Genomic DNA, 13,580 nt, shown 5'->3' with positions numbered 1-13,580 from the left:
AAGATCTAGAAGATTTGAAACTTTATTCTAAATTGAGTCATCCTACCATCAAACTTGATTAAGACTTTTGATTGAATGGATCAGATACAGTCCACCACAAGAATGGGATGAAACTTGGATTTATAAGAGTGAAAATCTCAATTTCATTCCTTCGCAATCTCATCTTTTATATAATTATTTGTGGGTATTTATAGTCTCTCCACATAAGAAACTTTCAATTTTTCAAATGCCCATTAGTAGTCATGATTTAATCTCGATCCCCTTGAATCTCAAGTATATCCAATTTTGTAGACGAATAAGGAATGTTTGTTGAATCTTTTTAGCCTTGGATCGTGTAATAGGTCAAATTGGAACATTTGAAACACCGTGATCCTTATCATCGGGACAAAGAATATAATCTTCATCCTTGACCAAATGTCCCTCCACTCCCTCTTCCATTCTCCAAATTCCCACCTCGATCAGGACTATGGTCTTGAGCCCTACAAATTAAATAAACATCTCTACTAAAAAGAATTACTATATGTTAGTGTGAGATCCCACATTGGTTGGAGAGGGCAATAGAGCATTCCTTGTAAAAGTGTGAAAACCACTCCTTAGTAGATGCATTTTAAAACAGTGAGGCTAACGACGATACATAACATGTCAAAACAGACAATATCTATTAGCAGTGGACTTGGGTTGTTACAGTTAGTTACTGTTCTCACCCTGTTTGAGAACAGGGTCTCGAGCCCCAAATGTTAAATGAACATCTCTACTAAAAAGAATTAGTATATGTCAATTACGGTTGGAGTTACACTCATATTGACTGTTGTCCTATCAGTTAATGAATACACGTGTTAATGTCATTAAATACATAACATTTTATTCTGTCTAATTCAAATGGTTCGTGATAGATTTGGGTCATTTTTCAAATTTGATACTCAAAATGAGATAAAAAAAGGAGTCCCACAAATGCATTTTAGGAATATAAGGTTATATTGGGGTTTCATTGGTTAAAGATATGAATTATTTTGGAATTATGTAGGAAATGGGGCCTAAAACTAGTTGTGATTGTGAATAAAATAGAAAGAAATGGGTTGGGATTGGTTATATATAGCCCTTTCCCATGTGGTTTTGTACCTCTAATTTCAAAGGTTTTTTGCGACTCCCAATAAAGTTACATTTTCTTCCCTCTAATTAATTTATTAAAAAAAAAACGTGCTGAACCAACCAAATCAATCCCAACTTTAAGAAATGTACGAAATAGTCGAGAGCCATGTGACCATTACTTGATGTACTGAACGACTCTAGATAAGGAATCTCTATGATAGTCAAGAGTCGTGTGACCATTGTTCGATGAGCTAAACGGCTCTAGATAAAAAAATCTCTATGATAGTCGAGAGTCGTGTGACTATTGCTTGATGAGCTAAACGACTATGGATAATGAATGTTCGTGTGACCATTATTTGACGTGCTAGTAAATGGGTCATCCAGTTATGCGACATTCAGTATTACGGAGCAGGGTTTCTTCTTTATTTGTGGCCAAAGACGATACTTAGAAGCTAGTGTTAACGTTCTAATTACATTTAGAAACACTCAGAATGCTAATTCGGGAAAGAAGATATGTACAGAGAACAACTATTTCTATTAGGACGAACCCTTTTAAGTGGAACCAAAAGCAACACTGTGAAGGTATGCAAAACATCGATCGAGAAAGACGGGATGGTACAAATTGGTTGGGATAGGAATGATGTGGAAGTTTGAAAAGGATGTTTGTTAGCAATATACTTTAGGTGAAAGTGGGTGGAATATATATATATATATATATATATATATATATATATATATATATATATATATATATATATATAATGTTTGAAAATATAAACTCTTTGATTTGAAGGCAACCAAAATTTGACATCAAAGGGGTTTAGAGATCAAAGGTTGGATCTTGTTGTCCATTGCTTTGGAGACCACACCTTTCTTTTACTTTTTTTTTTTATGTATTTTAAAAAATATTTCTTATATATATATATATATATATATATATATATGTTAGTATGAATTAATTTATTAAATAATCCACTTTTTTTTCAACCCAATATTTACTAAGGCATTAAATGATGAATGTTTGTGTTTGTGTTTGGTGTCTGTTTGTTTGGAAGGAAAGGAAAAGAAAAGAAAAGAAAATAACTGTTTGGTTTGTTTGCCGGAAAACTTCTGTCTCCGGCAGCAATGATTCGTAATGCATGAAGACAATGTTGTCTTAAAGCAAAACATGTCCCTACGTTACAATGTCCTAAAGGAAAATCCTCTCTCTCTCTCTCAAGAAAATTTGCCTTTGCTTTTACCTTTGTCTTTCGTGTTCTCGAGCTTTCTTTTATGCTCGAATGAATTTAGATATGGTTCGAGTCGTTGAATACTATCGTATTTACTCAACTGTGTTCTCGGACTTTCTTTTATGGCTTAACGAATTTAGATACAGCTCGAGTAGTTGACTATTGTCGTCTTTACTAAGTTGCGTTTCTTAGACTTTATTTTATACCCTTATGAATTTATATACAGCTCGAGTCGTTGAATACTGTCGTCTTTACTCAGTTGTATTATTAGACTTCATTTTACGCCCTAATGAATTTAGATACAGCTCGAGTCGTTGAATATTGTCGTCTTTACTCATCTGCGTTCTCAAACTTCCTTTTACGCCCTAATGAATTTAGGTATAACTCGAGTAGTTGAATACTGTCGTCTTTACTCAGTTGTATTCTTGGACTTTCGTTTACGTCCTAACGAATTTAGATACAACTCGAGTAGTTAAATACTGTCGTCTTTACTCAGTACTATTTACATCAAAACCCTCAAAAAATTAGAGCTCTAGTGGAACAGGACAAACGATGTCGAGTCAAGAGCATCTTCATTCCTATATAATATAAAATGGTGGGTATAAGAATCCACAGTAGATCATGTCCTTCAAGTCGCACGTTGCTTTCTACCACATCGTTTTAAACGAAGTTTTACCGTAACCTCTAATTTCGTGCAATTGTATTCTCGAACTTCTTTTTACGTCCTAACGAATTTAGATGTAACTCGAGTAGTTGAATACTGTCGTCTTTATTAACTGTCGATCTAAATGTTATAATAACCGACGAGTTTGATAGGAGTAGACTGTGATTGAACGACTAAGCTGGACTATGAAAAATAAGAACGGATTGGAAAGCTATAGATAAAGAGTAAAAGAAAATTAGGGCAAGGAAAATGGAAGGGAAAATTTTTGGTTATTGTTCATCTAAACCCCCAAGACACCAATTCCAAAAGGCTAATAGAAACTTTTTACTATCAATTCCTCTTTTTTTTTTTTTTTTTTTTTGGTTAATTATTATTACAAAATTAATCCATCGGCGATGGCCTGATTCGTACTGAAATGCGTAGTTTCATACACTGGAAGTTCTTCGCGATACCTTTCGATTCCGATGGAGGAGAGATTATCCAATTCGAACAGATCAGAGCTCGAACAACTCGCTGCATCTTCGTCGTCATCTTCGTCTTCGTCGTCGTCTTCGTCTTCTTCTCTGTTTATGTACACATCGTCATTGATCTTCTTTTGGAAACTGTTCATCAGATCTTTTGAAGCTTCCTCTGCTCGGCAATGGTCGTTTCTGATAGCGTTTCGCAGAGTTGTCGCTGCCGCCATTAGACCGAGCTCGTCTTGAAGGCTTTTGTGACCGCAAGGCCGAGAGTCTTCGTCTAGTATCACGCTCACAGGGCAGAATCTCACAGATCGTTTTGTACTGCTATTGTTGACGAGTTTCTCGCTTGACGACGGTGTTTTGCTTAGACAGGACCTAGAAAACGACGATGCGGAAGAACACGTCGATCCTTGAGAGGATTTTGATTTTCTCATACAAGCGTCATTTTGCTCGGCGGAATTTGTGAATTTCTGTTTCTTTGGACTTCCTCCATTGAAGAGCGAGTTGAGAAAGGTTGCCAAACGGCCGCCAGGAGAGATTGGCTGTTTCACTTTCTTCAGATCTCCGTAGATTTTTAGGGCTTTCGATTTCGTCTTCACGAAGCCGTTTTCGTTCTTCGGCTTCTCGAATTGAGGCTTCTCTGTTCTAATCGGCCTCGGCCTTTGCATTGTATAAGGAGATGACCTCGTTTCCGATTCGGACGAAGAAAATCCCCCTCCGGAACTCGATTCCGAAGAACTCGAACTCGAATTCATCAATTTCTTAAAATCACGATCGCGAACATTCCTCGCCTTCCGAGCGAAATCCACCATAGAACTCCTACGAACAACAACCTTCTCACTCACCTTCTTTTCCATCCACTTCTCAATCATACAAGCGCGTCGGAAATTCAACCTATCGTCTTCATCCTCTTCGAAACCAATGCTCTGCTTCTTCCTCATAGTCTCTCTGTACAAGATCACCTGTTCTTCTCTCTCGTCGCCGTTGCTTTCGTCAATGGAGCGATAAATAGCGTCAAGAAGAGAGGAAGAGAAGGACGGATTCTGCTTCCGGTGACGGCCGTGTCGATCTTCCTGCAGTTGTTTATCCCAAACATCCATGGATGAATGGTTATATAGAAAAAAAAACTTGAAACCGAAACAATTATGGATGGCGGTGGTCGCTGTCCGGTTGAAAGAGCGTCAAAAGCTGTGGTGAAGGTATGATTATGAAGGAGAAAAACAGAGAGGGAAAAAGTGTTGCAGATCAGAGAGAATGTAAATGATCATCAATGGAGTTTTCGTGAGAGAGAAAAGAGAGAGAATGATGAGAGGAGAAGGCCACGCCTGAGAACGAAACTTGAACAGAGGAGAGAGAAAGCGCAGAGAAAATGATTGAAGAGAGAGAGAGAGAGAGTGTGTGTGTGTGTGTGTCTGTGATGCTGTGCTTCAGAGGCACTTATAAGAGCGACGGCCATTCAGCGCTTGCACGGGAAGCTGAATCAGCCAGGGTGCCAAACCATCACTACGGTAAATATTTGTAATTTATTATTATTATTTTTTTCAATTTAGATTGGGTCCAGTTGATTTATTGGCCTGGTTGAGTCAATTAAACCAACCAGCCTGAAAATAGGGTTACAACTCAAGCCTTATTCTAATATAGATTAAGAATATTTTACGTATACAACAGAGGTTAGTAATGCATTATTACTTGTAAATGTTTTGACTTCTGTGAGTTAAATTGTGAACTTTATTTGAATTACTTAGAGTTACTATCCCGACCAATTCGACGAAATTCGAGTTGGTCTAAAAGATTTTTCCATTCCAACTCAATCCATATCACTCATTTTTATGGTTAAATTATGAATTTGATTCTCGATCGAAATTCAAACTCTCGAGAATGTTTGACTAAATTACATTCAAAATACTAAAATTAAAAAATTTAAAAAAATTATTAATATAAATATAATAAAAAATGGTAAACATTTTTAACTTTTAAAAGATGGAAAATACATATTTATTATAAGAATTAATTCTTTATTTTTTTTTTATAGAAATATTGATATCTAAATTATATTGGAAAATTTTGAAAAATTGGAAAAAATTTTAGTACAATTGTAGTGTTACGAGAAAACCCTAAAGATCTCTCGATTTCTTCGAGTTTAAATTCTAAAAGTAACGGACAAGAATTTAAGAATTTAAAGGAAATTTTTCTAGTACTCTCGTAGATCACGTATTTATTTTCATTCACATTATTTATTTTTTCTGACTATTTAATATTTTATTATTACTAAACTCTACGAAATTCTACAATAAACAATACACATAAAAAAATTGCCCTTATAGACAGAAAGGCTCGTTTTTTCAACCTTATACCACTTGATGTCATCTCTAATCAACTATAACAGTTGACTTTTTTTTAGTACCGAATGATGATATGAAAATTTAAACTCCTAAAAAAAAGTATATACTGACTACTGTTAAGCTAACCCGACTCTAATAGGATGGATGTTTTTTTTTTGTTTCAAATGTGTGATGTTAATGTTTGGTAGTTGGTGTGTTCTTATGAGTAAAAAAAAAAAGGTCAACTAATGCGGCAGCTTCTCATCATAATTCTTTGGGCGCATGACAACTTTGTTGTGGAGGACTTAGAACTTTGCCCACAGTCAAAGGAACCCTAAAAAGCCCTAAAATCAAATACCCTAAACCTCATTCATACATACATATATATATATATATATATATATATATATATATATATATATATATATATATATATATATATATGTATTGGACAGGTTGGAACGTTTTATAGACCTATATATATACACATATAGGTCTATAAAACGTTCCAACCTGTCCAAAATTCAACTCACGAACACCTCTGGTGCAAAGAAATGCACTTATTCCCACAACCCTTTTCGTTCTTTTGTACGTTCGTATTAGCCAAAATTGGATTCAGGGTTTTATTGCTCACTCTCGAGTTGTCTAATCCCATCTCCTATTCTTGCTTTTTCACTCGAGCAACCTATTTTCACCTTGAATTGGTCAAGATATGCAAAAAAGAATTTACTTTTAGCAAAGGATCAGATCTAGAAACCAGAAGTCTATATCTAACCAATACTGCAGATCATATGTATAGGTCCAACTAGATCGAACCCTAAAATTATATCGAACAAAGCAAGAACATGCACGACATTATTGAATCATGAGTCTTGATTGTAGTCATGGGCAACTATTTATGGATCACCAATCATGTTAATGTGACTTAACTACTTTGAAACATAGTCATCTTTTTTTAATAAGGCAATTGGGATATGTCTTGGATCCAAATAAAGATTCAATCATGATGTTAGATCTTATTGTAGATGAAACTAAATATATGAAATGGGTGATTCAAGATTTGCATGTTGTTGTCAACTTTGTATGATAATGATTATTAGGTGTCTAAATATATATTATTACTTTTTTTTTTTTNGTGAAATATTTAGTTTCCAAATAGAAGGTTTAGTTGAACCTTAATTTCTAATTAGGCACAAAAATGTAATTTTTAAATGAGTTAATGTAAATCTCAAAAACCAAAAATGAAAAATTTAAAATCCCAGGAACTAATACAAACTAAATTCAAATTTAAAATCAAAAAACAAAAAGAGTATTCATCTCAAAATGGTAAAGAAGCTTTTGCTATTAAAAAAAAAAAAAAAAAAAAAAAAACAAAGAAAAAGATGTATTAAACATGGGGAAAAAAATTAGGCAGAAGAATCTTTGTTTTGATTCCTACGAAAATAAACGAAAATAGGGATGAAGATTGAAATAAGAGACAGGGACGAAGATAGGAAAAGTTTTGTCATCTCCTCTTTGTTACATGTGTTAGGTTGAATGGCACCGTGACCTATATGGGTCATGATCTCATGTATTTATAGATGTGTATAGGTTGAATGGCACTATGACCTATATGGCTCATGATCTCATGTATTTATAAATGTGTATAATGAGTATTACAGTGTAACAAACCATAAAATCATAGATTTGGTAACAAATAGGAAATCATAGATTCTCGGTAACAAACAAGTAAAACAGTAGATTACTATGTACAGATATGATCTATTCTATGACAACATAGACATTTCTAATTCTAATACTGTCTGCAAAATTTTAGCATTTTAGTATAAATTCTATGTATAATGAATATTATTCAGGGCTACAAGAAATTTCGTGAATGAAATGTAATGCTAAAATTCCAATAAAAAAGAGATAAAGAGATCAAAATGGTCGGATTAAAATAAAAAAAAAAATGAACTAAATATGCATTATATATAAACCAAAAAAAAAAAAAAATTAAAGAAACCCAACATTTTAATTTTAATCATTTGTGTTTGAAACCCTAAAACCTCTCAACATACTCAAAAGAGAGCATGAAAACAATGGCACCTACCCAATTGAGTACACTTCCAACAACAATCAATAGTTCCATTCAAAGCTTCCTTTGGAGGTCTTTGCATGCTTCATATTAACTAGTTTATCTCTTAATTAATTACCCTCATTCCCCACCCCTTTTAAATGATGATATTGACCTATTTACGTCACCGAGATAACATGAAACCGCTCCATGTTCAATCTCATGATCTTGTTGTTATTATTATTATTTTAAATTTGATCGGGTATAATGTCAACCTTCACAATATCGAGTGATTGAGATAGCTCATATACGACCAATTCTCTATGAGTGGGTTAAACCCAGTTCCTTAAAAATGTGGAGATTAAAATGAAATGTCTAAGGTTTAGACTAATAGGAAAGTTTAAGTTATTATCTACCTCTATTTTCTCTCTTGTATGTTCAAGATGTCCCAATGTTATGAACAACAAGTGAGTTCATTCTAGATGGAATGATTGAGTAAGTTGTGATGGCCGATGACACTCCGTGACTTGAAATGATGTCAAGACATATGAGTCATGTTAATTGAGAACCAAAATGAGACGATGTGATGCGACATCGTATCGAGAGACCTTAACCCTGAGTAGAAGCAAAGTCGAGCCAAATGACTTGGCCCCTAGTATAGAGGCAAGGACACCGTGTGGACGAACAAACTTGGATTCCACACAAGTGATATTCAGTTGACGAAAACAAAACTCGCCTAAGTTTGATGAAGCCACAAAGTCGGGACAAAAAATGAATATAGAGCTCGAGTTCCCCTTAAAGCTTATCGTGAGCATGTCAAGATCAGACACTGCACAATTCAAAAAGTATAACTATAACTCTCCGTATGAAAGTCAAATGAAAATTATTAATTATTTTATTATTATTATTATTATTTTGACCAGAAGATAGGTAGGAATAGAAGTCAAATGGAAAAAGAATATTGTGGTTCATATTTATAGCGAAAGTCATTCCAAATTGTCAAATATATTGGAAGAGGGAATATCAAATATATATATAAAAGAGGAATGGAATCCATGAAATTACTTTACATTTCTAAACAAGATATTATGCTTATGTCTAAACTAATAATAATAATAAACAAACAAACAAATAAATATATTATTTATAAAAATAAAAAAATAAAAAAAATTGCACACATCCCTTCATATGCATACGTGTGTGTTTATGAGAGAGAGAGGTTCTTATTGGGACAATAATTGTGTTCGTGGTCATAGAGATTTTTTTTTTTTTTTTTTTCATTTTTCATTTTTTTTAAAAATAATTTTAAGAGAGACATGATTTGATTATCGTAAAGAAATGGATTAGAATAAAACAAATCACTTAATTAAAGAGATTAAGAGGGATAGGGATAGGGATAGGGATAGAGGTAGGGGTAGGATTTCAAAGTTTTTATTAAAAAATTAAAAAAGAAAACTAATGAAATATGTGTACGAAGACAAAGGAGAGTCCCTATTGATATAGTTAAGTTAAGATAAGAACATGATTATGATACCATGACTTTAATTACCACTGATGAAACACCCAAACCTCTACAATTGTACAATATTGTCTACTTTGAGCATAATCTTTTGTTACTTCACTTTTAGTTTTCTCAAAATGTCTCGTCCCAATAAAGATAATGTTTTTTACTTATGTATCCAAAATCTTCCTCTTAATTAGCTATTGGAGGACTCCAACATTCAATAGGTTTATTGAACGTTTAACGTCGTGTTTAATAAATACCTCATATATAAAACATTAACAGTTCAAAGACATAAGATACGAAATCAAAAGGGTATGAACTTAAATATCAAATACTTTCTAAAGTTTGAAACTTACCCCTATTTCATACGAATCTTAAAATTTAAAGACTAAACTTGTAATTTTAATCGAAAATATGAAAGATGAATTGGAATTCGATGTTAGGGACTCAAAATTGGCACATTAGGAGATTATCATAATGAGAGTTGATGATGATAGTGGGATGCAGCCCCCAATTAGATTCGACAAGTCTCAAAGGCTTAGAATAACATGTGGTAGAGGAATCAAACTTACCCTTTTCTTTTCTTAATCATGTGAAATATGCTCAAATTTTAACTTTAATCCTTCAACTTTTATAAAGTTCATCATTCCAATGGGAATTACTTTTCCCCCTCGTCTTTCTTTTAATTTCTTTTTTCCATGAGAGAAGCATCCATTATTTTAAATCGATGGGCGCTCTAGACCATTTTGATTCACTTCATTGGTCTGAGATCGTTAATTCACTTCATTGGTCTAAGATCATTTTAACTATGGACTATTGACCTCCCTCTACAAACGTTTTGATCTACGACTTTTGTGGTTTTGAGAGAAAATGTGTTGGTAAGAACATAAAGTTCTTGTAGGGTTCATTTTCTAAGTATTGAGAAGTACCTTGTCTTCGAGATCAAGTTTAAATCTTCAAGTTCATATCCAAATTATAATATTAAAGAAAATAATAAGAATCATTGACATATCAACTTGAATATCACTCAACTACTTAAGGTATATGAGCAGAGCTTAACCATATTTAAATTCCTAGCTCCAAAAGAATAAAAAAAACAGTAGTTTCAAGCTAAGTCGGGTAAACATTTCACCATCCTTATATTCACTCCTAACAATCTTTAGGTACGGTTAGCTTCTTAATCAGAAATTTGGATTCCTAGCTCCAAAAAAAAAAAAAAAAAATATATATATATATATATATATATAGTTGTTTCAAGCTAAGTCGTGTAAATGGAAACGATGTTAGCTAGCTTTCACCCTCCTTCTATTCACTCCTAACAATCTTTAAGTACGGTTAGCTTCTTAACCAAAAACCAAAAAAACCAAAAAATTAGAGGTTTGAATTTCTAGCTCCTACCTAGAAAAGAAAAATTCAAACTCAAGTGGAAACGAGAGTTGGCTAGCTTTCACCATCCTTCTATTCATTCCTACCCATCTTTAGGTAAGGTTAGCTTTTACCATCCTTTGATTCGTGTCATTGAATTAGCAAAGATTCGTTTCATTCTCTATGAAAGTTCTGTTCTCCTAGAAAATATATACATAGCTTACACTAGCTATCACCATCCTTCGATTCCTATTGATTTCATTCAACAATTTATGATTCCTATTGATCTATAGCTTTTTTTCTCTTTTTCATTCAACTATTTATGGAGTGAAGATTGAACCGTCAATCTTAAGAATGATGTTTTTGTCCATTAAACTATAAGTTTGGCCTATTAATCTATAGCCAAAGTTGCTACTTATATAACTAGCACTAGCTTTCACCATATTATTTGATTCCTAACGGGCAATATAATTCAAGTTAACTATTGTTATACAAACACAACTCTCCACAATGGTATGATATTGTACACTTTGAGCATGGCTTTGCTTTGGGCTCCCCAAAAGGTCTCATACCAATGGAGTTAGTATTCCTCACTTATAAACCCATGATCATTCCCTAAATTAGGCGATGTGAGATTTTCATCATCCAACACCTTCTCTCGAACAAAGCACGCCTCCCCTTAATCGAGGCTCGACTCCTTTGGAGTCTTAGTCATTTTTGACTGCCTTCGTACCTTCGAGGAGGCTCGACTCCTTTTTTCTTTTTGGAGTCCTTTGTTCTACATTCGAGGATTTGTCAATCTATTGACACGGCTAAGTTTAGGGCATAGCTCTGATACCATATTATACGAACATGACTCTCCACAATGGTATGATATTGTTCACTTTGAGCATAAGCTCTCATAGCTTTGCTTTGGGCTTCCCAAAAGGCCTCATACCAGAAGTTAGTATTATTCACTTATAAACCCATGATCATTCCCTAAATTAGTCGATGTGGGACTTTCATCATCCAACAACTATTACTATCCACGTACCGACAGAAATCCACAGTCGCAGGTCTAAGAAGAGAAATATAAGAAAGAGGATTATGTAATATGAGAAACAGTAAGCAGCCACAATGCATTAGTCAAAAGCAGACAAAAGCCGTAATAGTAATTTTGAACATAGAGCCTCACTTTCCAGCTTGGGTTTTAATTCTGCTATATTTAATTCTCCAACACTCATTTTTCCACATACATCTAGACATCAGGTAAAAGACATCTATTATTATCTTAAATATTTAAATCGTAGATATTTAGCATAGCAGCCCAAGCTTATTGTTAATAAATATTGTCCGCTTTGATCCGTTACGTATCGCTGTCAGCCTCATGATTTTAAAACACATCAAATAGGGAGAGATTTTCACGCCTTTATAAGGAATGATTCGTTCTCCTATCCAACCAATATGGGATCTCACAATCTACCTCCCATGGGGCTCAGCGTTCTCATTGGCACCGCTCGGTGTCTGGCTCTGATACTATTTGTAATTGTCAAAACTCACATAAATATTGTCCGCTTTAGCCTAGTACGTATTACCGTCTCCTTTATGGTTTTAAAACGCGTCTACTAAGGAGAGATTTTCACGCCCTCATAAAAAGTCTGCAGTATAAGAGGAGCACTTAATGAAGTTTAAGCTAACCAAGTCTGTCCATGGGGTGTAGGTACAAGAAGCCTAACCTTAGAATTCTACCACTAATTCACGCAATTTTTCTAAGTGAAAGCTTTTTAAAGGAATTCACTCCCTACTCTGCTTGCTTCTGATTCCCTATGAGCTATTTGACGATTATACTTTTTTGAAGGGTTGGAAAGCTAAGAGATCACTTTGTGTTTTCTTATCCTTTTCCCGCTCTAGGAGTAGTAGCAGCACAAAAAGAAAGATTCGGATTCTTGACCCAAGCAACGGTAAAGGATAAATGTTTCATTTTCTAGGCTTTTCGAGAGTAATTTGAGGGGTTTTTCAGGGGTTAGGTCCCACAGAAGGACACACTTGGAGGCAAACAAAATGTCAATTCATATTTCTAATTTCTGCAATACCAAGGAAAAAAAAGAACTCAGATTCTCAAAGACACTGAAAGAGTTAAAGGCCACAATTATCACTACCAGAACAAGATGACAAACATTTGATCCACAGAAAAAAAAGAATTCGAGTATGTTGACTATGCAATCTGGATTCTGTGTTCATATGCCTTTGTAGATTTCACGTTCTTGATAGATCGAAAAATGGATGAAAATAAGCCTTCATTAACAGTCAGATCCACTATGAAACCATCCAGTTCATTTCCTAACCTAAATCACTGCTCCAATTTCAGAAACAGAACGACTATCAAGCCGTCTCTTCAGATTCGTAGTCATTATCGAAAAAGCGAAAGCAACTAAAATCAATCTGAATTCCATCTAATTCTTCTTCATGCTTTTCTATAAGATTCTAATCAGAAAATTCCACAAGAACAAGGAAAACGCATTTTCTTTGAACTCCAGTAGTAGAAAACAGGTCGACGAGTATTTTACCTGCGGAATAAGTGCTTTGATCAGCGCTCTACTCCTTCGTGTTGGAGCAGAGATCATCCATTGCTGAGCTGCTTCGATCAGCAGCGTACAACAACGGCTCTCAACATCTCTGGAATCTCAGCAGCACACAATGGATTATCTCATTCACAACTAAGGCCGTCCAAAGCCTTTGGTTAAAATTAATTTTGAAAAAATTACAAAATTTTAAATTTATGATTTTTTGTAAATTAAAAATTTTAAAAATTCACTCATTTCCCATAAACAAATTTTAAAGTTTTATATCATTACACATAAATTTCATAATGATTTGATTAATTTATTAAATGTTCAAACTTGATAATTATT

General features: G+C 34.0%; 1 protein-coding gene and 1 long non-coding RNA gene across 2 annotated transcripts; both read right to left on the bottom strand.

Annotated features, from left to right (window-relative positions):
• Positions 1-3,232: 3,232 nt before the first annotated feature.
• Positions 3,233-4,842, bottom strand: LOC111488645 (protein BIG GRAIN 1-like B). Its single transcript, XM_023136507.1, has one exon. It carries the CDS (start codon positions 4,541-4,543, stop codon positions 3,356-3,358), a length of 1,188 nt encoding a protein of 395 aa, XP_022992275.1. The 5' UTR covers positions 4,544-4,842; the 3' UTR covers positions 3,233-3,355.
• Positions 4,843-8,110: 3,268 nt separating this feature from the next.
• LOC111488777 lies at positions 8,111-13,416 on the bottom strand. Its single transcript, XR_002719261.1, has 2 exons — positions 13,236-13,416; positions 8,111-8,649 (listed from the first exon to the last, which is right to left on the bottom strand). It is a non-coding gene; the product is annotated as an uncharacterized LOC111488777 (long non-coding RNA).
• Positions 13,417-13,580: the final 164 nt, after the last annotated feature.

The sequence above is a fragment of the Cucurbita maxima genome, unplaced genomic scaffold (assembly GCF_002738345.1).
Source record: "Cucurbita maxima cultivar Rimu unplaced genomic scaffold, Cmax_1.0 Cma_Scf00013, whole genome shotgun sequence".
Taxonomy (NCBI): Eukaryota; Viridiplantae; Streptophyta; class Magnoliopsida; order Cucurbitales; family Cucurbitaceae; genus Cucurbita; species Cucurbita maxima.
This window is presented reverse-complemented; position numbering and strand designations above follow the sequence as displayed.

What these genes read in the sequence shown, in the direction of transcription:
- LOC111488645 (XM_023136507.1), bottom strand. Translation starts at nt 4,543, where the DNA reads ATGGATGTTTGGGATAAACAACTGCAGGAAGATCGACACGGCCGTCAC.